The sequence below is a fragment of the Rhinoderma darwinii genome, chromosome 8, assembly GCF_050947455.1.
Source record: "Rhinoderma darwinii isolate aRhiDar2 chromosome 8, aRhiDar2.hap1, whole genome shotgun sequence".
Taxonomy (NCBI): domain Eukaryota; kingdom Metazoa; phylum Chordata; class Amphibia; order Anura; family Rhinodermatidae; genus Rhinoderma; species Rhinoderma darwinii.
The window spans coordinates 24,766,799-24,792,445 of record NC_134694.1 but is presented as its reverse complement, the minus strand read 5'-3'; the positions used below and the strand labels follow the sequence as shown (position 1 = coordinate 24,792,445).

Sequence of the window (25,647 nt, the reverse complement as noted above, 5' to 3'; positions counted from 1 at the left end):
TACAGTGGACAATACTTTCAGGTCACAATATATAGTCCTTATATCTTTGACACCAGAATATCTACAATATTACTATTCTACTGAAAAAAAAAAAAGAAACCAAAAATGTTGCTTCTTAGTTCATCAACGTCTCTGAAAAAAGACCACTGTATAATCTATCACTTCAGAAAACAGACGTGTGTGCAAAATGTTAAGATGCAACAGATCACGCCACTTCCTTAGGTGAATTCTGCCATCCTCACCTTCTCTAAAAATAGCCACTACATTTATAAATGTAATTATCATGTGCTGCATTTAATAAGTGAGAACAAAAAACTATTGAAGCAAAATAGCGTTTTATTCAGAAAATATACACGTTAAAGCGATATATGGACTAGAGTTCTGGATAAGACATTTAGATCGTATCCTAAAATCTATTGTGGAGGTCCTCCAATGGTCACGTATGCAATTGAATTCTATAGCCTCGATGACAACACTGCCTCGTGCCTGTTTGCGCCTAGCCGTGAGCACCCGGCGATACATAGTGAATGGTAGAGCCTGGCTCCCTGCAGTGTGTTCGGTCCGGGACTCGCGGCCGAAATACGTTCCGTCCTTTATGGACGTAACATGCTTGTGTGAACCCAGCCTTAGGGTGGTAGTGGCCTGTTTCTTTGTAAGTGGAGCTACACTTTAAAGGGATTCTCCACATCAGCGATCGGCAGTGAGTGTTCAATTTCCCTGCAGCACCACCACAGGCAAAATATAACCATTACACAGTTCTCATGTACTGGATGGGACAGGTCCTCTAGAGCAAGATAATCTTTGTAAGGCTAGGATCACACGGGCGTTGCCCATCTCGGCTGAGGTGCATTCGTGCTCTGCGCTGCGGGATGTGATATCACGCATCCCCCATAGACTAGAGTCTATGGAGTGATGCGTGAAAAGAAAGGACATGTCCTATTTTCTCACGGACCCTTCACACGATCCGTTGAAACAACGGCCATGTGCATGGCCACATTGAATTATATAGGTCCGTATGACGGCCGTTCCAACGGCCGTCAGACGGACGTTTAACATGATCGTGTGAATAAGGCCTAACTGCTCTCCACTCTGGTAAAGAGATGAGGATCCTGAACAGAGGATCCCCTCCCCTCAATTAACTTTATGAAAATGTTTTTTCAAACCTAGAAAACAACTTTAAAATCGGTTGTCCAGAAGAATAAACATCTAAGGAAAATGTTTTATTATGGCGTGCTACACTCATTCAAATTGCAACACCAAAAAGTTTTGGAATTGTGGAAATCACAGGATCAATAGACATGTTAATGATATGCAAATAGGAAAAAAAGGAAACATAACATTCCAAACATCTTTATTTATTCAGTATCGAGTATAGGTGCCACACACAGAAAACACGCACTTACACGCCTTGGCATGCTATCAATGAGGTTATTAATGGTTGTCTGAGGAATGTTAGGCCAAGCTGAAAGTACTTGGGCACGCAAATCATCAAGATTGGCTGCTGGCAGCTCGCCTTGCAATTACCGACCAATGACATCCCAGTTGTTCTCAACGGGAGACAAGTCCGGAGACGCTGCAGGCCATGGTAGCACGTTTAGGCCACGCAGGCTGCTCACATTAGCACGAGCAACATGTGGCCTGGCGTTGTCCTGTTGAAAAACGGCTTCTGGGGCACTTTGGAGAAATGGTACGCCACAACCAAATCAATGTAACGCTGAGCGGTTAGTGTACCTGAAGTTTACGGCGTGTGGTCGATGGAACACCTGTAGCTGGACATCTGGCTCATAGCCCAATGTCATGCAAATGCCTTCTGATGGTTTGTGTCGACACTGGTTGCCGCCCTAGGCTTAAATGTGACGTCCAATTTCACTTGCAGTACAGAATGGATCACTATGCACGATTCTTCCAATCAGATGATCCGTCCGTGATTACGGTCATTCCCGTTTGTCGTTCATGATCTGATTTTTGAGGTCTTAAGTGGTTAAAAAACCTTGCTTTGTGTCTGCCAATTTTGCCCCCGCCCCACCCCCACATGCCACAGATTGGAGCTAGGTGCTTGAAAATGTGATCATTTACTGATCTTAGCGACACCTAATACGACCTCGATTTTTCATAACCTTACGGCTTACCCTTCATGCTGTTGCAATTTCAATATCGAGGAGTGTATAATGAAATAACAGCCAACGCAGATTTGAAATAAAGTAAAAAGATTGTATACTGGCCACTACAACACTGCCCTAAGTGTTTACAATGTAAAAAGCTTAACGTCTGTTTGATTGACAGCTCTGCTCTCCGATACTGTAGGGAGACGCATGCAAATAGCCTGGAGCGCTGTAATCATAATTATCTTTACAAAATATGAAAATATGACAATGTAATAACAAGCAAAATATATTGTGATACTTTATTATTATAGTTCTGCATTGATATGGAGGATTGTCAATGTTGTTACATGGTAAATTCAATTTTGGCTTTTGAAATACCTTTATTTTGTAGGCAGTTGACATAAAATATTAGAGAACTGTAAAACAATTTCCTAAAATATCATTATCAAAGGAAATATCTTCAGAAAGGGGTGTGGTGCCCACTGGAGTAAGACCCTGTTCACACAGATTAGATTTCAAAGAAAGGTCAGAGGCGGAAACCACGGCAGGAAAGGACATGGCACACTTTTTTCCCGCAAGTGGCTAAAAGCTGCCAGAGAAAAAAAAACTCCTCTGCCTCCCATTGAAAACAATGGGGGGGGGGGGGGGGGATTTCGGACGGTATTTGGCGCCGATTCAGATACGGCTTCCGTATCAAAATCAGCGTTAAAAAAAAACTCAATATGGACTAGCCCTAAGGTAAATAGGGCTGAGCTACAGTACCAGGCACAGCTATGCATACAGATGAATCAATATTGTGCCTAGATAAATGCCAGGTTGCGACCCTCCCCTCCGATGACCTCTCTCAAGATTAGGTAATCGTTGTATATTTCCCTGAAAACCTGTTTAAAATACCTATTCCAATGAACTATAGTCTGTTTTGTTTCCGGATATAGAACTTGTTGAGCACATGAAATCAGGTGAATCAAAGTGGAACATCAACAAAGCTGCACAAAGTCGTCGTTATTGTGGAGCCGAAGCCGCGGTCTTATTCAAGGACGGTCCACAAGATGATGCTGGTGATGCAGGAGAACTTGCAACTTTTCAGTGAAAGCTCAAGATGCTGTAAAAACTTGTGCTTGGTATGAGCGAACATTCTTGTGGCCTGCAGATTCCTTTCTTTCCGATCGAGGATAATGCAGCATGTTCGTCGTCTCTTTCACACTGCGAGTCTTTTTGCCCTGAATCTTTTGATTATGTGATGAGCAGTTTATTCTGACACTTGCATTGGTTGTAAATAATAAGGGCAGCGCAAATGCTATAGTGGATCACCAGCTGACAATTGCTTTCCGTTTATTTACGTGAAGGTGTCCAGGGCGTAGAAGTGTACCGCAAAAGATAGGCACGTTTTACGGGCCGTGCTCCCATACTTTGTGGGAGCACAAGCCGAGAATGCAGGCAGGTGTCCGCGGCAGTCGGCCGTGCCGGCAATCGCAGCCAGTGATTACGGGCACGGCCATGTGCATGGGGTCTCACTAGTAAAACCTCTTTGAGATAACCCCCCAAAATTGCATTGAAAAGTGATCTTCTGAGGGGGGAGGGTGTCTTCCAAAACAAGGTGGGCAGTATGCATAGAATATGGTAAAACTGAACATCGGTCAGTCACATGACATCTAGACTGGATAAGGGGGAGGCCTACACAAAGAGGTGGTCTTTCAGAGGTTTCACTTTATTTACAAATTATAATCAGGAGCATTCGCTGAGGAGGAAGACCCCATATCAAAATCCCCTTGTTGTTGGCCCTTGAACTCCAGTAAAGCCCCTATTACTCTCTTTCCATGGCTGCTTCTGGCCTGCAGACCACTCCACTGGAGACAACGACCTACGTCTCCTCAAGATTGTAGAGGCTGCTGGTATATAACACTGCACCTGCAAAATCAGTGCCGCATATGTGGGCCTAGAGGCAGTAGGGTGGAGTCCAAAAGCAAAGTGTACCTTCCCTGTTTTTTTAAACTAGAATTTGTACTTGGGGTTTGGCGCTAGGCTAAACGAGATGTATATTTTTATATATGTATATTAGATGTATATTATTAAAAAGACTTTAGTTTCCAACTTAAAATATTTAGAAAAATAAATAATTAACTTCAAAAACTTGTCCATCAGGGCAGTGAAGTGAAGGCCTTTTTCACCCCCTTAGGGCTTATTCAGACGAACGTGTAATACGTCCGTGCAATGTGCGTGATTTTCACGCGCCTCACACTGACCTATGTTAGTCAATGGGGTCGTGCAGACTGTCCGTGAGTTTCACGCTGCGTGTGTCCGCTGCGTAAAACTCACGACATGTCCTATATTTGTGCGTTTTTCGCGCATCACGCACCCATTGAAGTCAATGGGTGCGTGAAAATCACGCGCAGCACACAGAAGCACTTCCGTGTGACGCGCGTGATTCATGCAAGAGCAGTAAAAAGTATGAATGAAAACAGAAAAGCACCACATGCTTTTCTGTTTACAAATATACAGAGTGTCATAATGATGGCGGCTGCGCGAAAATCACGCAGCCACGCATCATATGGTGATGACACACGGAACTGTTAAGTGCCTTTAGCGCGCGCAAAACGGCGAGATTTTTGCGTGCGCAAATTGCACACGCTCGTGTGAATCCGGCCTTAGATGGTGGGTTCAGAAGTGCTGGTGGTGCTAGCCGACACATGTACCAGCCCTTCTACTTTTAAGCAACCACTAGACTTCACAAAGGAGTGGCGATCATGTGGTACCATCTTAACCAATGACATCAGGGGCTCCCTCCAGGAGCGGAATCCCAGGCCAGAGCGTTGCATACGCTCTGGCCAGGGACTCCGCTCCTCAAGGAGCTCCTTGCGTCACTATCCATATAAGAACTGTGATGTCAGGGGATCCTCCTGGAGAGGAATCACCGGCCAGAGCGTCCATGAAAAACAGATGGCAAATGGATGACAAACGGACATTAAGAACAGACAGACCCAATGGAAACGGAAGACACACTGATGCAAAATGGCCATGAAAAACTGACATGGCCATGACAGTTGATCAGTTTTTCATGGCCATTTTAGCCTCAGGATAGAGCTCATCACTCACTACAAAAGAAAATCACTCAGAAATCACTCTGCATAAAAATACATTGAGTAGCTTGAATATCTTTTGAAAATAGCTACAGCAAAATGAGTGTTGGTGATTTTTTTTTATTGTTACAAGCTGGGATTTCTGAGCGACTTAAAAGAGTAGTAGCTACTCTATAATATAATGTGAAAATTGCTTCTTAAAGGCTATGTACACATTTGAGGGGCATTTTTTTCTTTTTTTTAATAAACAGGTCAGTCAGTGTGTTTGGTGTAACTTTTTAATTAGTCTTTATTAAAAAAAAAAAAATCGTTTTACTTTTTTAGATACAGCTATTCTGTATCCGGTATACAGAGGCGCTATATCTTTCATTTTGACCTGAATCAGTCAGTCTCACTGACCTGACGGGTTCAGTGTCACCAGATTCTGCGTGTCTCAGGCACACAGGATCCACCTGTAATCCATCACATGATTTTGCGTGTCGGACACACAGGACCAGCTGTCACTGAACCCGTCAGTCAGGCGGACCTAACGGGAACAGGATTTAGCGTTACATACAGATGCTCTGTCTACAGGATACAGAGCAGGCGTGTCTAAAAAAAAGTAAAAAAATGTTTTCATTATAAAGTTACACCAAACACACGGACTGAACTGTTTATTTAAAAAAAAAATGCCCATTAAGGCTATGTTCACACGGAGTATTTTGGGGGAGGAATATCTGCCTCAAAATTCAGTTTGGAACTTTGAGGCAGATATTCCTCTCCCTGCACGCCGATTTTCGCGGCGATTATCGTGCCGTTTTTTGCCCGCGGCCATTGAGCGCCGCGGGCATAAAACAGCGAGAAATACGCTTTCTCTGCCTCCCATTGAAGTCAATGGGAGGTCAGAGGCGGAAGCGCCCGAAGATAGGGCATGTCGCTTCTTTTTCCCGCGAGGCAGTTTTACTGCTCGCGGGAAAAAGACGCCGACGCCTCCCATTGAAATCAATGGGAGGCGTTCTCGGCCCATTTTTGCGACGCGGTTTCCGCGTCAAAAAACTCGGCAAAATACTCCGTGTGAACATAGCCTTTCTCCCGCGAGACGGTTTTACCGTTCGCTGGAAAAAGACGCCTCCGCCTCCCATTGAAATCAATGGGAGGCATTTTCGGGCCGTTTTTGACGAGTATTGCGACGCGGTTTCCGCGTCAAAAAACTCGTAAAAAATAGTAAAAAAACTCCTTGTGAACATAGCCGTAGGCTAATAACAGTGCAAATTTATTTGCCATTCAGAGATCGATCGATGGATGCTTGATGAGGCAGAACAATTTATTGATCAACTACTCTGTCTCCTACAATGACATATAGGTTCCCAGGTAAGCAGCTTAAATCATAAAGCATTGTCCATGTCATAAAGGTAAAATTAGATGCCATTGGAAAACCAATTCTAGAACGGACACGGACTGCTCATTACTGCCTTCGTTTTGCATCCCCTTATTTACATTTCAGATTACATATTTCATGAAACACTGAGATCAGTTGGAGCTGAGAAGGCTAAAATAATGAGGGAGACATATTTTAATAAATGCTGTGCCTGGCTACCCAAAAAAAAAAAAAAAAAAGTGTTATTTTTTTTTCCTGCAGAGGCCGCTCAAATATATATAATTCATTTTTTTTTTCCGCCTCGGAAGATGAGATGAGGCTGAAGAAGTTTCGCTGGCCGTTTGTCTTTAGCAGACAATTAAGACAGGGAAGATCAAAATGGATTATGGTAGCACGCAGACAACGGGCCCAACAGTAACACGTCTGAGGCTCCGTGGATTTGTATCTCTCTTTCATCACTCTTCTTTCTTCTTACTCCTTGTTCCTTCAGGAAGACGACGTTGGCTTTGTGGCTGGAGGGGAGCTGGAACGGCTGCCCATTATTATCTAGTCGCAGATGTCAATCTGTGCTCTCTCTTTTTCTCGCTCTCTGTTTCTAAAGCTCTAAGCCACAATAATTTGTGACAGATTCTTTTACTGTAAGGTACAAAAGGATGCATGGAATAAAACAGCGACCAGCCGCAGTACACAGACACAGTTACACTGGCCGGAAACACAAGCATTCAAACTTTAGCTTCCATCCTTTTGTATATATCTCTTTTTAGATTTGGTCTTGTTTCATACCTAGGGCACCCCCTACGCCTGCCAGTGATAAAAAGAAACAACAGTGGTGAGTATGACTTGTTTCTGTGCATTAGGAACCAGCACGATCACACATTATTCCAAACTGACAGGCAGACCAGGCAATAACTGACTTTATGGCTCTAGGTGTTAGAAAGCCCTAAAACACCAGCAAGTCAAATATTTTATTCACCTCTGTATCTGACAAACCTCGGGTCTACCAACGTATCCATGAAAAGAACTTGTGACCAGGACAGACCCCATTATATTAGAGGATTTTCACCCAAAATGAAAAAGTGGACTTATACTTGTAAATCAGAAGTTAGAGCAGCAACTAAAAGTTGAAAATTATTTTCCTTTTGCTTACAGAGATACTGTACTATATCTTGTGGTAGGGCATTCCATAGTTTGATTACTGTAACTGCAAAGAACCCTTTCCTGCAGTATGTTGATGTCTGAATCGGCTTTCCTCCACACGTAATGACTAGTTGCCTGCCTTTCAAACCTCCCGGCTCTCATACATTTTTACAAAGCTAATCCAAAAGTGGCAACCCAATAAGCCCAATAGTGGGTCAAAAAAAATTGTGCAGACTAAATGGAGCGATAAAGTGTGAACTGGAACAAAGAGCGTCAAATGCTCAATGAAACGTTCAGAAACTAGAATGTTTTTAAGTGGTTTAGACAATATGACCCTTCTCAGAAATGGGTAGAATGATAGGTGCCACCTAAATTCAGTCCATTTAGGAAGTTAAAACACAAATAATAGTTTAGTGGTAGGACATTTTACCTACCCTGTTATATAAAGTGGAATGATCTGGTGAAATTTCCTTTAATGGGGTTGTTCCATCTGGACAACTTTTTCTTTAAATGAGGACCCACAGATGATCAGCTGAAACCTTGAAGATGCCAGAGGTTGTAAATTTCTTCTGCAGTGGCCGTTGGAGGGTAAATGTGGTATTTATTTGCTCTACCTAATAAAAGGAGTACCTAAAAGGAAACCTGTCTAAATTATGTCCATTTGGTATAAAAGGGATAATGGGCATGGAGTATACTTATGCAAAAATCCCTATAAGGAGCTAAACAAATAACAACTCTTAACAAGTTTTAAAGTCCTAAGTTTGAATTTAACCCCTTCCTGTCCCAAGACACATAGGTACGTCAGGAAGTGGAAACGGTTGCCAAGACTTATCATACAGTTCAGGACTTGAGCCCGCATCATCAACAGTGGGAGCCAGCTGTAATATGCAGCCGGGCTCCCTGTTGCAACAGCCCGATCGTTTGTCCCCTTAGATGCTACATTTAGTATCAATAAAGTTGAAAGTGGGAAGAGGCTCCATCGGTGACCCATCGGCCCCCATGGTGTGATCGCGGGGTGCCAATGGGTTGCTATGGTAACCAGAAGGCTGACAATGGCCTCAAGGTCTGCCGTATACAGAAGCCTAACAGGCAGGCTGACTGTCAAGTATAAAACAGACAGCTATAAAAGATTGCACTACATAAGTAGTGTAGTGTAATGCATTATAACTGCGATCAGTAGATTAAGCAGTTATGTGGGACTAAAAAAAAAAAGTTTAAAAAAACAGTAAAAAAATTATATACATTTTTGTAAAATAAATACATAATAGCTTTAAGTGATAAAAACTAAACTCATTTTTTTTCCCTGATCAAGTTCATTATTATTAGAAAAAATGATAAAATTATACAAAATTGCCATTGCTGCGCTCATAATGAAATGAACTATAAAAATATCACATTATTCCTCCTGACCGATAAGAAAAATGAGCAAAAACACTCAAATACTTGCTTATTTTTTGGTCACCTTGCCTCTAAAAAATTGAACAGCCATCAAAAAATCACATGTACACTAAAATTGTACAAATAAAACCTTCAGCTCGTCCTGCAAAAAACAAGTAATGACGCAGCTCCATTGACAAAAAAATAAAAAAAGTTTTGTCTCCCAGAATATGGCGACACCAAAACATGAGTTATTTTAGTAAAAAGTGTCCAATTTGTATATAAGTAGTGAAACATTGAAAAAAAACTATATAAATTTAGTATTGCCGTAATCATATCAACCCACAGACAAAATGTAACATGTTTTTGTAACGCACCGAGCATGCCGTAAAAAAATGTAAAAACCAGTGCCAGAATTGCTGTTATTGATCTTCTAGCCTCCCAAAAATACATAAAAATAGATCAAAAACTGCATGTACCCCAAAATGGTACCAATAAAAACGACAGCTTATCCTACTAACAAGTCCTCACAGAGCTCGGTCAGCGGACAAATAAAAAAGTAATGACTTCGTAATGCAATTATGCCAAATGATGGCCCAGACTTTTTTTTTCTTTTTTAATTCAACGTTTTATTATGTTTCAGAAAACAAACAATACACACAGTTCTTGTACAAAGTAAAGAGATAAGACTGTAGCAAACAAAGAAATAGAACCCTGTCAGAAAGGCGAGGACAACAGGTCAATAGGAGAGAGTACCTATAAGCAATGCGACATAGTGGGAGGTGAATGATGGAGAAGCAAAGTTCCGCACTTGATGTCATGAAGCGGCTCAAGGCAAGGGGCCCACTCCGGGGGCCAGATTATTATTATTATTATTATTTTATACGTCCAGAAGTTTTTCGTCCAAAACCAAAAGTTACAATTTGCTAGACCCCACAGGTGGACCCTGTAGATGCATCGTAGATTATGACGTTTTGGGTCCTTGTGCTGCATATGGGTCTAATGAACATGCCAAAAATTGGGTAGATATTTTGTACAATACCCCGATTCACCACATAGACATGTCCGATGGTACAAAAAGGTGGCCATACAAATCGTACAGATGGCATTGTATAGCGCTTACATGCCATCCCGATGTGCAGGCCGAATGGGAACATTCCTTCCATTTCAAGACGTGGTTATCAAAGCCCCAATATTAGGGAACCAGGAAGGGGATGGGCCAAAAACATCTAACCAAAAACCTCATCCTCTCCGCTGGAAGCGAGGCTGCTTGTATTGTACCAGTGCAACATTTTCCCAATGAAGTTTCCCTGACTGCAAACAAGGTAAAGAACCACAAAAGGTGCAGAGTGTGTTCCAAAGGGGAGGTAAGAATGGACACCTTTTATCAGTACGAAACCTTCCTTCGAAAAACCTGGCCTGTGCATAAAGCAGTTTACAACCCACAAATGGGGTAATTTCTTACTCTGGAGAAATCGCTTACCAACTGTTGGGTTGATTTTTCTTCTTTAGTTCCTAGTCCTATCGTTTTCGTGAAAATGAAAAAATGTAGCTGACTACATATTATTGGAAAAAAATTTTTTTTCCCATTTTTACTGCCCAATTAGAATAAATTTGCTGACAGACATGTGGGGTCAAAATGTTCACTACACCACTAAATAAATTCCTTTTAGGGGTTTCGTTTCTTAAATGTTGTAACTTTTTTGGGGATTCCCCTGTACTTGTACCTTTTTCAAATGCTACATGGTGCATTATCTCCTGAATTATTTGTGAAAATGAAAAATTTGGAGCTACAACGACATATTATTGGGGGGGGGGGGGATTACTTATTTTTTTTCCACGATCCAATTCTAATAAGTGATATGAAACACCTGTGTGGTCAAAATGCTCACTAACACCCCAAGATTCCTTGAGGGATGTATCTTCCAAAATTGGGTCTTTTTCAGAGTATTTCTTATGTTTTGGCACATCAAGGCCTCTTCAAACATGAAACGGTGCCTCAAAAACATACGAACTTAAAGTATGCCCCAAAATCCACAAAGTGTTCATTCAGTTCTGAAACCTGTGTTTCAGTCCAATAGCACACTAGGGCCACACATGGTATATTTCTGAAAACGGAAGAACCTAGATAATAAATGTTGAGTTGGGCTCCTTTGCTATTACCTGCTTTGTTACATGTTACCTAAATAAATGAGTTCAAATTTAATATTTGTAAATTTTACCCCAAATTTGCTTTAAAGCGGTTGTCTACTACCGAACAACTGATGACCTATACATTGTATAGGTCTTCAATATATTATCGGTGCTGCTCTGACACACAGACCCCGCACCAATCAGCTGCTCCGGCTGCCTGCGGGCACCGGATGTAATTGCACAGTATGCAATGTACGGAGCCGGAAGCAGTTGGGCTCCATACATTACAGCCATCTGCTTCCGGCATGGACGTCCGGTTCACGGAGGCAGCTGATCGGTGCGGGGTCCGGGTGTCTGACCCGCACCGATCATATACTGATGACCTATCCGGTGGATAGGTCATCAATTGTCCGTAGTGGACAACTTTAATTCCTGTGAAACACCTAAAGGGTTAACAAACTTCCTAAATGCTGTTTTGAATACATTGAGGGATGCCGTTTTTAAGCACCTCAAAGCCACTTCAAAACTGAAGTAGTGCCTAAAAAAATTTGGTTTTGACATTTTGTTTAAAATTTGAAAAACTGCATGTAAACATAGATGGCTTAAAGAAACTAAATTAAGAAAATTATGCCTACATAAAAAAGATATGATAAACCTTATTGATTTAAAAGTTTGTGTGTTATCTATTTTAGAAGTGGTTTTCAAATGTAAACATATCAACCAAAATTTACCCTCAAATTAAAGAGGTTTTCCGACATCGTTTTTGTAATTTGATATACCTTAATATCTGTTACCTATGTTCAGACTATGTTCCATACCTGTTTTTATGGCTCGTTTCCGTCATTATATGCTCCATGCGTGTATTATTCAGTTTGTGGACCTCGCTCTTTTGTTGTGAACGTCCGTTTCCTGTTCTGAATAAACACTAGCAATCCCATGATTCCAAGCGATTCTCCCAAAACCTCTCCTTCATCTATCTCGTAATCGGAAGGCGGAGTAAGAGTAGATCGGAGTAAGAGTTGACCACCACTTAGTGAGTACAGTCACGGCATTTATGACGTAACTGTACATTCTGATAGCCGGAAACCGGAAGTTACAGCATGTACGCGGCTGAGCAGGAAGTCCGGATTTTGGATTAGCGAGGCGTCACGTGACCAAAGAAGAAATATGCCGCTACAAACATCTGATAAAACGCAAGTACATTGAAAAAATATTTGATTGTACATGTTTAGTTAGGCAGAAGAGGATTTATTGGTTCTGGAAAACCCCTTTAACCCCTTCCCGCCGCAGCCCTTTTTCAGATTTTCATTTTTTCCTCCCCAGCTTCCAAAAGCCATAACGTCTTAATTTTTCCGTCGATATAGCACTACGAGGGTTTGATTTTTGCGGGACGAGTTGTAGTTTTTCGTAGCACCATTTATTTTATATATATATATATATATATATATATATATATATATATATATATATAATGCACTAGGAAACGGGGAAAAAATTATTTGTGGGGTAGAAAATGAAAAAAACAGCGATTCCTCCACGTTTTTTTTTGTGCGCCGTTTTTACGGAATTCACTGTGCAATTAAAACAACATGTTAACTTTATTCTGTGGGTCAATACGATTAGGGCGATACCGAATATATATAGTTTTTCCTATATTTTACTACTTTTACAAGTAAAAACCTAAGTGTAAAAAAGAAAATTTATTTTGTGTCTATTGTGTATATTGTGGTATGAGGGCTTATTGTTTGCAGGATAAGCTGTAGTTTTTAATAATACCATTTTGGTGTACATGCGACGGTTTGATCACTTTTTATTTCATTTTTTGTGGGAGATTAGGTGACCAAAAAATAGAGATTCTGGTGTTTACAATTTTTTTTTTTTTACGGCGTTCACCGTCGGGGTTAAATAATGATATATTGTAATAGTTCAGACTTTTACGGACGCGGCGATACCAATTATGTTTATTTTTTTTACTATGCTCTAGGGAGAAAATGGGAAAGGTTTTTTTTTTTGAACTTTTAATATTTTTATTTTTTTTTTACACAAAAAAAAAACCACAAAACTTTATTTAACTCATTCTTACTTTTTTTTATTAGTCCCCCTAGGGGACTTCAACCAGCGATCGTTAAATCGTTTGCACGATATACTGCAATACTAATGTATTGCAGTATATCGTGATTCTGACAGGCATCTATTAAGCCCTGCTGGAGGCAAGGCTTAATAGGTATACAAAGATGGCGGACCTGGGGACCTTCATTAAGCCCCCAGGCAGCCATAGCAACTATCGCACGCCCCCCGCGATTGCGTTGCGGGGAGCGCGATGAGCTGTTGAGGGGCCCCCTCTTTCTAACGATTTAAATGCTGCGGTCGCTATTGACCGCAGCATTTAACGAGTTCCCACTTGTTACTCTGAAGTGTCGGCTGTAACAAACAGCCGACACCGGCATCGTATGGAGCGGGTTCACTCCGTGAGCCCGCTCCATACTTCCCATACCCGACTTTGGCATATGGATACGTCAAATGTCGGGAAGGGGGTTAAAGTATAATGTATCTTGAAAAAAAAACAAAAAACAATCTCAGAATTACTTGAATAAGTAAAACCATTCAAAAGCCCAAAACAGGCCACGTCCTTAATCACTACATGTTAATCCGTGCCATTGGAACAATTGTCGACTCTGAGGTGTAATTCTAGGGTTATCATTTTGTGATTTCCAATTAAATAATAAATAAAATGTAACACTTAGACTAAAGTCGTGTACAACTATGGAATCACAGCAGTTAATTCTACTGCACGCTAATAAGATATTGTGACCCAGAAGTGGAACATCGGCCCATATGTTTATGAAAACTCATGAATGTTCACTTGGCAACTGAGAAACAACCTCCAATTAAACTGTATGTAAAATATTGGATCTACAAAGTATTACACTAAAAAGTCATCTTATGGAGAACCAGTTCATTCCCAAACAACAAGTCCACTACAGTAAAATGTCATTTTAAAATAGAAATGGCCAATAGCTAAAGAACAAATATCTGTAAATACGCTGGTGCTTTCGAAACCCCTTACCTAATTGATGTGGACATAAATAGATGTGAGGATCAATGTTTGTATTTCTGAAAGGATGTTGAGTGTGGAAAGTTTATACACTGTACTGTTACATTATTAAATTAGATATGAATGATCTAACAAAGAGGTTAAAGCGGATCGGTAAGCTTAATATGATTCCCTATGTGATGCCAAAATGGCACAAAAACTAGTAGCACCAAAATGATCGTCCAGTCCGGCGTTTTCATGAGCAAAGCTCTCCCCCAACCTTCTCCTGCCAGTTGTCGTGCACAGCAGCCTATTAGTCACCGCAGAGAGGACAATTTTTTTTTCTTGTTCACTCAAGGGAGGGGGGGGGGATGCTTGGACATTCTTGATGTGTTTTTGATGTATAAACAATTTGTGGCCTTTATATACACAGTATCACTGCTCCTAAAATGAATGACCCTGTCTTGTGGGCTATTGGAGATCTATTATTGCCTGTGATAGCACTGTCCCTAAAGATGACCAACCAGAGGCTATCCATGCGCCCTAATCTCTATTCTTTATCCCTAACCTAGCTCCAACATGTTTCGCCAGTATTTTGACTGGCTCATCAGGAAGCAAACCGATATAGTAACCGGATACAATTAGTATTGACAGTGGCCAAGCTAACTCAGCGTCTCCGTCGTTAAATACCCTAATCCATGCCCAATCCCTTATCCATCAATCAGAAGCAAGGTAGTCACAACTTAAAGGGAATGTGTCGCTAGAAATTATATATTTTTTTTTCAGTTATTCAATTTGTATTTGAGTGATTACACATTGTTTTAATTTTTTCACAAGTCAGGAAATATTATAAATTAAATTCTAATGTATAACATTTCCATGTGCTGGGCACTAGAGGGAGCAGTTCCTTAAAATTGCAGCATGGTCAATCATTGATTTATGCTGTAAATTTGGGGTGGACACACTCTCTCTAGTGTCCTCACACAATCCCCCTCCCTTCTTCTGTCTAGTGCCAGGAGAAGGAAGGGTTTGAATCTTCAAACCTCCTACACTGTGTGCCACCATTTTCTCAGCGACTGCACAGCGTAGGAGGATTAGATACAGTGATCAGCAGACAGTATCACACGAACATAATACACACATCACATACACGAACATAAATTACCTGCTGCCGCCTCTGCTGGTCTATGCTCCTATTCCTTACGCCTGAACATATGGCCGGAAGCCGCGGCCGGAAGTCGTCATCTTACTGTCCGCAGCGGCTTCCGGTCCACATGAAAATGGCGCCGGATTTCGCTCTTGACTGTGTTTCACTTTGGTCTGTGTGGGAGCGGCACATGCGCCATTCCCACACAGACGGCGTATGCTTCTGAGAATGGAACGGCTCCCGTTCCCATTCTCTATGGGGTTGTATGTGCCGTATTCCATCTCAGTATGTGTCGTTAATCGACACATACAGAGATGAAAAAAAATGGCAGCCCCCATAGAGAAATAAAAGTTTGAACACAGTAAAAATTAGAACGTGACAACACTAATAAATAACATTTTTGTTTAGATTTTATTAAAAGCAATATAATAATAAAAAAAAAATCATGACACCTTCCCTTTAAGTTTTAACACTGGCTTATTTCTTTTGACAGGGGGCAGATCTGTAATGGTAACGTCACATTAGCGAAGGGACGCACTGCTGAGTTCCCATAGCAGAGTAAACACTAAACAGGCTGTCCGATAGCAGAGACAGAGCACATGTGTTATCAATGTATAAACAAATAATATCTTCGAAAAACATCAGGATCGAGCTGTTACCAATCACATCTAAGTTCATAACTTAGATGTGATCGATAACAGGTGGATCCTGCGTGTCTCTGACCCACTATCACTGAACCTGTCAGTCCTGCGGACCTGACAGATTCATGTCTCAGCGCAAGATACAGCTGCTCTGTATACAGAATACAAAGCAGTAGTATCTCAAAAAGTAAAAATAATATTTACTAAAAATCGTTTAGAAAGTTGCACCAATCACACGGATTATATATACACACACACATATATATATATATATATATTTCAAATGCGTACATAGCTTTTACCTAAAATGTATCAACAGAAAAAAAAATTACGGTTAATATTATTAGTTATAATATAAAAATCAAGTACCTAAAAACATATAATGTAACTGATGCCCCCTAGCATATTATACAGTTCTTGATATGAATAGTTTATATTACTATGGATGTATTTATGCATATTAATAAGATCTCCTCAGGCATCTTTTCCAAGCTGAACAAGACCAATTTTTTTTCTTTTGTATTCTTATTGTTTCATCTACTATATATATATATATATATATATATATATATATATATATATATATATAGATGCACACCTTTGCTCCTTTCCAACTTTTAAACTTATGACAAAGCTTTTTTTCTTTCCACGTTCTATTTAAGATTTTATTTGCTTTTGCAGCTGCTGATTGGTATTGAGAGCTGTTTAGCTTGATGTCAACCCAAGTCTTTCTCTCTGTTCTGCTCCCCGCTGTAATGAATTTGATGCTTAGGTAGCAATACTATTACTGAAGCCGATGTACATTGGTGATATAACTCCATAACAGAGCATTTTATCACCTTATCTGACCAAAATATAATCTCAACATTATTTTTTTATTACTCTGTAGTCATATGTTGAAGTATCCCGCTCATTAGAAGGCACAGGACAGATGGAACGTATGAATGGATCTGAAAGAAAGATAATTTTGCCCGTGACTCTAGAATAATAATTTTATATTTATAATACTTTTCCCCCACAAGAGAGCTTGATTATAAAAAAAATAAATAAATATGGTAAAGACATATGCATCAAAGTGAGAAATCTGAATATAATGTAAACACAAGAAGAACTCAGTGCTGAGGGATGAGTCTCATATTAAATTATTAAATTCAGAATACATAAGGAAGGGGGTAATTTGCATTTGTGAATGATATAATAAAGAGTAATGCAATTTCCGGTAAAATGTTAAAGTATTCTTAAAATATTGTTTTAAAACACAATTTCTAAGCCTTTCATGCAAACAGGCGTACCATTTTTATACGGACAGGCATAAAGTTTTGTATTTCTGAGTATACTAAAGCATTATATAAGTGATCAGCAGATAGCATTTTGAAGTCCCCTAATGTAACAAAAAAAAAAATTGTTAACATTTTATCCTTTCCCGCCGCAGCCATTTTTCAGATTTTCATTTTCTTTTTTTCCCTCCCACCTTCCAAAAGCCATAACTTTTTTTAATGTTTTCGACTATATAGTCCTAAGAGGGCTTGATTTTTGCGGGGCGAGTTGTAGTTTTTCGTAACGCCATTTATTGTGCCATATAATGTACTAGGAAACTGAAAAAAATATTATTTGTGGGGTAGAAAATGAAAAAAACAAAGATTCCTCCATGGTTTTTGCGCTTCGTTTTTACGGAATTCACTGTGCAATTAAAACAACATGTTAACTTTATTCTGCAGGTCAATATGATTACGGCGATACCAAATATATATAGTTTTTTTCTATATTTTACTACTTAGTAAAAAACTAAGTGCAAAAAACTCAATTTATTTTGCGTTGCCAAATTCTGAGAGCCATAACTTTTTTATTTTTCCATCAATTAGGTGGTATGAGGGCTTATTTTTGGCGGGATAAGCTGTCATTTTTAATGATATGATTTTGGGGTACATGCAAGGTTTTGATCACATTTTATTCAATTTTTTGTGGGAGATGAGGTGACCAAAAAAATAGAAATTCTGCCATTTCCACTTTTATTTTTTTTTACGGCGTACAACGTGCGGGATAAATAATGATATATTGTAATAGCTCAGCCTTTTACAGATGCGGCGATACCAATTATGTTTCTTTATACAATGCTCTAAGGGGGGAATGGGAAAAGGTTTGTTTTTTTTAACTTTTAATATATATTTATTTATATTTTAGAGATAAAAAACAACTTTATTTTACTAATTTTTACTTTTTTTTCTTTAGTCCCCTAAGGGGACTTCAACCAGCGATCGTTGGACTATATACTGCAATACTAATGTATTGCAGTATATCGTCTTTCTGACAGGCTTCTATTAAGCCCTGCCGGAGGACTGAATAGGAGCACAAAGATGGCGGACTTGGGGGCCTTCATTAGCCCCCCCAGGCTGCCATAGCCACCATCGCCACCCCGTGATTGCATTGCGGAGGGCGCAATGAGCTGCTAGAGGGGGTCGTCCCCCCTTTTTCTCACTATTTAAATGCCGCAGTCGCTATTGACCGCAGAATTTAACTGGTTTAACTAGCGGGATCCCGCTCGTTACTGCGAAGTGTTTGGCTGTAATATACAGCCGACACCCGCATCGTATGGAGTGGGTTCACTACGTGAGCCCGTACCATACTTCCCCTACCAGGCTATGATGTATGGATACGTCAAATGTCAGGAAGGGAATAAAAAAACTTTAATGGAAATAAAAAAGTAAAGTGTTCACAGTAAAAATAATAAAATAAAACATATTTTTTTTTCATATAACGTTATTCAAATATATGGTATTGCCACGGTCATAATGACCCATAAAATAAAGTTAACATACTATAGCGCTGGGCGATCAATCAAATTTATTCAATTAATTCGCCCTCAACTATTCTATTTTTTTAACAGAAATGTTAAACCGATTTCCTAGTGGCGCAATAATTCAGGAGGAAGCTCTGCCTCGCCACCTCATCATCTGCCTGGTTCACCCCATCTGAGAAGCTGTGCTCCGTCGCATCATCTGCTCCCTGTTCTGTCCCAGCTCTGCCTCTACCATTTCACACTACCGTTATCAGATCGGATTTCCCGGCCTGACCACGGTAGATGTGAACGGGACTCCTGGCATCATAGTAATTTATGATGCTAGGAGTCCCTGCTTCCACACGGAACTGCTGTTCTGTACTGTACTGATACAGTACGGAACAGCAGTTCCGTGAGGAAGAAGAGGCCTCCTAGCGTCGGCAACCTCTGGCCGGGGATTCCGATCCAGGAGCCCCTGTCGTCTCTGTCCATATATGGACACTGACTTCAGGGGCTCCCCCTAGAAGCGGAGTCCTCGGCCAGAGCATCGCAAGATCTCTGGCTGGGGACTCCTGTCTTGGGAAAGCCCTTGACCTCACTGTCCATATATAAGTCAGGGGCTACTCCTGGAGTGGAGTACCCAGCCATATCCCCAGTCCACATAAGGACAGAGTGTCAGAAACGCTCTGGCCGAGGATTCCGCTCCTAGAGGGATCTACAGTGGTGCTATCTACAGGGGGGTGGTGCTATCTACATGGGCACTGTGGCACAATCTACATGGGCACTGTGGCACAATCTACATGGGCACTGTGGCACAATCTACATGGGCACTGTGGCACTATATGGGGGGTGTCACACTATGTACATGGGCACTGTGACACTGTGGGCTCTGGCACTTTATATGTGGGAATTATGTCACTTTATATGTGGGCGCTGTGGCACTATCTATAGTGGGCACTGAGGCACTTTGTATGTGGGTACTATGTCACATTGTTACTTTATACGTGGCTATTGTGGCACTATGACACCATCTACAGTGGGCACAGTGACACCATGTGCGCACTGGCACTGTCTACCTGGGAACATTGGGGTGTTTTCAGGCGGTTGGGACAAAAAAACTAAAACCCTGACAAATGAAATCCATTTGGTTTTTTTTAATGGCCATTAAAAACCGGCAAATGGATGACAAACGCTATTAAAAACGGACAGACAGACTGGAAATGGATGAAAATTTGGAGACACACTGATGCAAAACGGGCATGAAGAACTGACAGATGATACGTTTTTTTTTTATGGACATTTTTTTTCAGTGTCTTGTGAATGTAGCCTAAATTACTATGATGTCATTAGTCCCGTTCACATGTACCGCGGTCGGGCTGGGAAATCCGGCTGACACACGGACCGTTTGTCACGGCCCGATCACGGTCATGTGAATCCGGCCTTTTGTCATTTTTTTAAAACATCATTGTAAGGCCGGTACTGCAGAGTGTCCTGCTCAGACTTCAGATACTATAATGTAATCTCTCCCCAAAGTGCCCGCTCGGCGCTATCTACCTGGCCCTGTTGCAATTTAGACTGCTATCGCCTGCAATGTCGGAGACAGGAAGAGGTGGTGATTGGCAGAGAGGGATGTTAGTGCATGCAGTGCCTAATTGGTTATATAGATTCTGTTAACCTGTTCCCTGCCGGGGAATAGGTTAACAGAAGTTATAATCAATTCGATATAAATTTTTTCAATTGCATTTCTGATAAAGTATTTGCAGAGGTTAAAAGTTGTTAAGTTACGTACAATTATTATAGTAATATATAGGTTATAAAGTTATTTATGCAAAGAAAATAATTTATTAAATTATCTCTGGTATCTGGTATTTTTTTCAGCCCTGACACACTATTTAAATCACAAGAACAACAGTGAAAAAAAACACAAAAAACAATAGCGAAATGTTTTTTTTTCACCCTTCCCCAAATAATTTCATAAAAGTTAATCTATAAATTATATGTACCCCAAAATGGTTCTATTAAAAAAACACGACCTGCAAAAAAACAAACCCATATACAGCTAGATTAATGAAAAGATAAAAAAAAGTTATGGTTATTGGAATGCAGCGACAGAAAAACAATTTTATCTCTAGGAAATGTGCTATTATTGCGCGTAAGTAGACAATAATAAAAAAAACAACTATACATATTTGGTATGGCTGTAATGGTACTGCCTTAATTGTACCGACCCAAAGAAAAAAGGGAACACCTTCTTTATACCGCACAGTGAACGGAATAAATGTAAAACACAAAAAACTATGATGGATTTGCTTTTTGTTTTTTTGTTTTTTGTAATCCCCTCCGCAAAAAAAGTTATTAAAAGTTAATATGTACACCAAATGGCCTCAGTCGGGCTGGTATACATCAGCATACCTTTTTTTTATTTTTGGATGGAATAACATAGTGGACTATAAAGAGCAACTCTCACTCTTCCTGGTTTGGACCATCCATGTATTACATTAATGGTCATTCATCTGAATGGCCAGCATGTAATATTACGTTTCCCCTGCAGCTTGCTTTTGGAAAGGTTTTCCTGATCTCACAGGCCAGGATCTAATCCCATACGTGGCTCTACATTTATGGCTATGGACTGGGCGGAAACATTTATCCACTTGGATACTTACTCATGCTTCCATTTATCGTGTATGAAACTTAAATGGGTTGTCTCACGATTAAAAGTTATCTCCTAACCACAGGATAGGTGAGAACATGCTGATCGGCGGGGGTCCGACTGCTGGGACCCCCACTGATCACCAGAACGGGGGTTCTGTTCTTCCTAATGAATGGAGCGACTGGTCGCGCTTGTGCCCTGCTGCTCCATTCATTCCCTATGGCACTGCAGGGGATAGTCGACAGCTGTACTCCGCTATCTCCAGCCGTCCCACAGACAGTAAATGGAGCGGTAGTGCGCATGCGCGACCTGCCGCTTAGTTTTTTCGAAGGAGCGGGACCCCCCTTTCTTGATCGGTGGGGGTCGCAGCAGTCGGACCTCCACCGATCAGCATGTTATCAACCAACCTGTGGTTAGGAGATAACTTTTAAATCTTGAGACCTCTTTAATTTAATATTTAGTAGCATCTTTTACAAATTATATATATATATGTTCTAGCTCCATGCCATATATATGTCAGTAAAACTCTTGTTTTATTTCTACTCAACTTAAGAGGAATATGCAAATATGTTTGAGCTGTTGAAAACTCTGTTTAGCCATGTCTTATGGTATCTGTATGGATGACAACCAATAGAGCCACCATTAAAGCCACCACACAGCTTTTTTGGACTCTTGAAAACTAAATCTGCCTAGTTATGAAGCTGCATGGAGGACAGAGATGTATAACAACCAGGAGTCTGTGAAAGATGGGTGACAAACCACATCACCAAGGGATGACACCAAGATAGGTCGACACATGACAGTACGCAGGGCTAGGAAGTAAATGGGATAAGAAACCACCAAATAAGTCCCCAGGGGAAGGGGGGGGGGGCACATTTTAATTGAAAAGAAAACATTAAAATTATGTATTACGTTGTGTACATTTAGGAGAAGAAATTTAAAGGCAGAGACATTTTTATTATTCATCAATTGTGCCCTAGGCTTTGTCTACTCCACCTCTGGTAACGACCTTGGTGGATGAAAACTACTGCCAATGAAATAAAATATTTAATAATTTGTGTCCAACAAGCCCGATCCTTCTTTGCCCTGATAACAGACATTAGGGGACTGTTTGTCTGTCCCCAATGGGCATGAGGCTGTTGGTCGATTCTGCCAAAATCAGTGGGTTTGGTTGACTTTTATCTAATGCGAATGGTCAGCTTTTTTTTTTACTTCTACATGTCCAAGAAGCAACCTAATATACCAGATGTTCAAAATCTTTATACATATGGGGGCTAATGTATTAACCTTTCTACGACAGTTTTTGCTGGCGTAGAAAAGTCGCAGAAGGGCCTAAAAGTTGCAATTTTGCAATTAGGCCTTTTTGCAACACTTTCACACTTTGCAGTTATCGTACATTTTTCTTGGTATGTGTACGTTTTTTGTGGAAAGCGGCGTGGCTTTGGAAGAGGGCCTGAGCTTAAAGCGGGACAACAAATTTATTATAATTTATGTCAGAAAACGCGTAAATTAAAATGCAGATCTTTGCCAACTCCATGCTTGCCGGTGCTGGGCTCCACATTGCCCCTCCCCCCGAACAGACTCCCCCCCCCCCCCAAACCTCCCTTAGACAGTTAAAGGTAAACTTCTCACTGCTCCACTTTTCTTTTGCGCGTCCCCTCAGCTTGTACAACGTACTGGGCCAGGCAGCATCAAAACGTTATATGTGACGCAGCACTAATTACGTTAAAGTGCTGCATCGCATATAATGCCCCGACGCTGCTCGGCATCAGGACCTTGTACGATCCGCGCTGGAATGCTAAGGGAAGCTGGAGGGGAGAAGAAGATCGGTGAGGTGAGTATGTTTTTTTATAATCTTATGGGCGATGTGGGGGTGGGGATGGATGGCGCATAGCCACGGTTATAGCGCCACGCGCACGGCCTGGCCGATAGATGCGACACATTTATTAAGAGGATTTTACCTCTTAATAAATATGTTGAAGTTTACCCCAACTTTCATTCTATGAGACACCAGTCTTAATAAATTGCCCCCATTGTGTGAATACGGGCTGCTTTATGGATGTCAAGAAATAAAGCCCCCCCCCCCCCCTGCAGCCACATCTTTGAGATTAGTGCCCATATATTTGGTTTCAAATTCTATCGCTGGACAAAGCTACAAAATTCTCACTAGGACATCCCCCCCCTTGTTTCTTTTCAAATACATTTTTCAACCCAGCACAAATACATGAAGACATCCACAAGCATCTTCCAATAAATAACCTGTGACATCTTACTTAGAAGAAAATCTTCTGTGCTCAGGCAATCAAGATTTCACCTGTATTTATGAAAGGACGGCAGCAACAGCACATTAAATGAGTATCAGACATGGAAGATGTGGTGTCACGTTAAAGGGGGGGGGGGGGGAATTAATTACGCATTCCAAACCTGGTCACTGAAGTCTTCTGGGAAGATCCTCTGCAGCTCAGGATCTGTAAATAATTGACAGATAATATTAATTGGCTTTGGATTAGTGAGCAAGCAGAGAATCATACATTAATATTTGATCAGAAGATGATAGAAATCCTGGCAGGGGATCCTGCGAGGGCAGCCTGGGTCTGTGTAGAGAAAAGCAAAGAACTCTCTCGGAGACTCTCCCTTTAGCCTCCCCCGAAAGATGAAAAAGGAGGAACAAAAATAAAAGTTAGAAAAAAGCTCTGCTGCCCCATTAAATCTAAACTGTTACCTGACACTACAACTAACCAGTTTTAAATTGACTTCCAAAGGAAAAAAAGTGTTATATTTTTAAAGAACGCTGACTGTTGTCAAATGGCCAGCAGAAGCACTTTGTAAGAGCTAAAAGCTGCGTTTGGTCTACCGGGGACGTGGGAAAAGCAGCGAGCTTGTTATCGGTCCTTTGATTCTAAAATGAGACACAGAGGCGTTCGGTCATAGTGTAAACATTCACTATATGCACGCTCTTTATGTTTCGGTATATGGATTTCGGAATTGAAGAGCATTCCAGGAAAAAAGAAAAAAAAAATGACTGACAGACACGGCAGATATTTATAATTTACAGAAAACCAACCTGACAATCTGCTACTTAGATTCAATCCCGCACAAATGCTATCGGTATAACAAACACCATTTGTCAATAAAATGTATTATACTTGGAAGCTCTTTTATTAATGTCACGTACTTAAAAAAAAAAGTGTTTAATTAGTCTGGTTTTTATTGGTTACAACATACTGTAGGTAAAAATAGAACTTACTTGAAGAAGCTACAGTAAACGGCAAGTTAGATAGACAGGAGGCAGCGTTACTTGGTGGAAGAATGAGCAAAATACAGTATAAATGAAAAAAGGGGCAGAGTGTCAAATTAGATTGGAAAGAGAAAAAGGCTTAAAAGGATATTTGGGCAATTAAAATTTATAATAATAAAAAAAAAAAAAAAAGGGCTGATAGGTGGGAGCGTGCGCTCGGCTGTTACCAGATCGCCCTTAGTATGTAATGAAGAGAGCAGTGCACATGATCAGCCTGCTCTCTCCTCCTCCTTCTCCACCCTATCTTGGCTGCCAAGGAGTGGCAAAAAGGAGACACGCTATCCTCATTCTCCTGAAAGGTGGGAAGTACTAGAGGTGGGACCCAAACCTATAGTTTGGATAACCCATAAATACCTATAGTTGGAAAGCTCCTTTAGGGCTACTCCAAACGTGGCATAAATCTCACCCATACGCTGCGTACGTTATTTATATGCAGAGATTCCGCACACAACTGGACCTGTGGTGCAGTTTTTTTAAGCCGCATGTCAATTGTGGTTGCAGAATCGCTGGTAATTTGTTGGAGGTTTTCCCCATTGAATTCAATGAGGATCTAAAACCTGCAACAGTCAAGTGTTGCGATTTTTGCGGCAGAATCCCAGCGATTACACCGCAAAAATAGAAATGTAGAAAAAAAACCAAAAAACCTTATACTTACCTCGGACGTTCTGCAGTCCAGCCTCCTTGGATTACTATTTATCCCATGTGACCACTTCAGCCACTAAAGGCTGTAGCGGCGGTCATATGGGATAAAAAGTCATCCCAGGAGGCCGGCCTGGATGACGTCAGAGGGCCAGCCTCCTGGGATGACGTTTCATACCATGTGACCGCCGCAGCAATCACAAGCTGCAACAGTCTCCTGGGATGAAACGCAATGCCAGCAGGCCGGCTAAATGCAGCAGTTTTCCTCAGTGAACA

At 40.8% G+C, this 25,647-nt stretch overlaps 1 protein-coding gene across 5 annotated transcripts in view; it reads right to left on the bottom strand.

Moving 5' to 3' along the window:
- The window catches only part of DENND1A (DENN domain containing 1A), a 582,084-nt gene that overhangs the window by 428,836 nt on the left and 127,601 nt on the right, over positions 1-25,647 (bottom strand). For all 5 annotated transcript variants that reach the window (XM_075835514.1, XM_075835510.1, XM_075835512.1 and 2 more), the window contains exon 3: positions 23,859-23,902. In XM_075835514.1, coding sequence (XP_075691629.1) covers positions 23,859-23,902 — 44 coding nt within the window. The remainder of the gene's footprint in view (positions 1-23,858; positions 23,903-25,647) is intronic.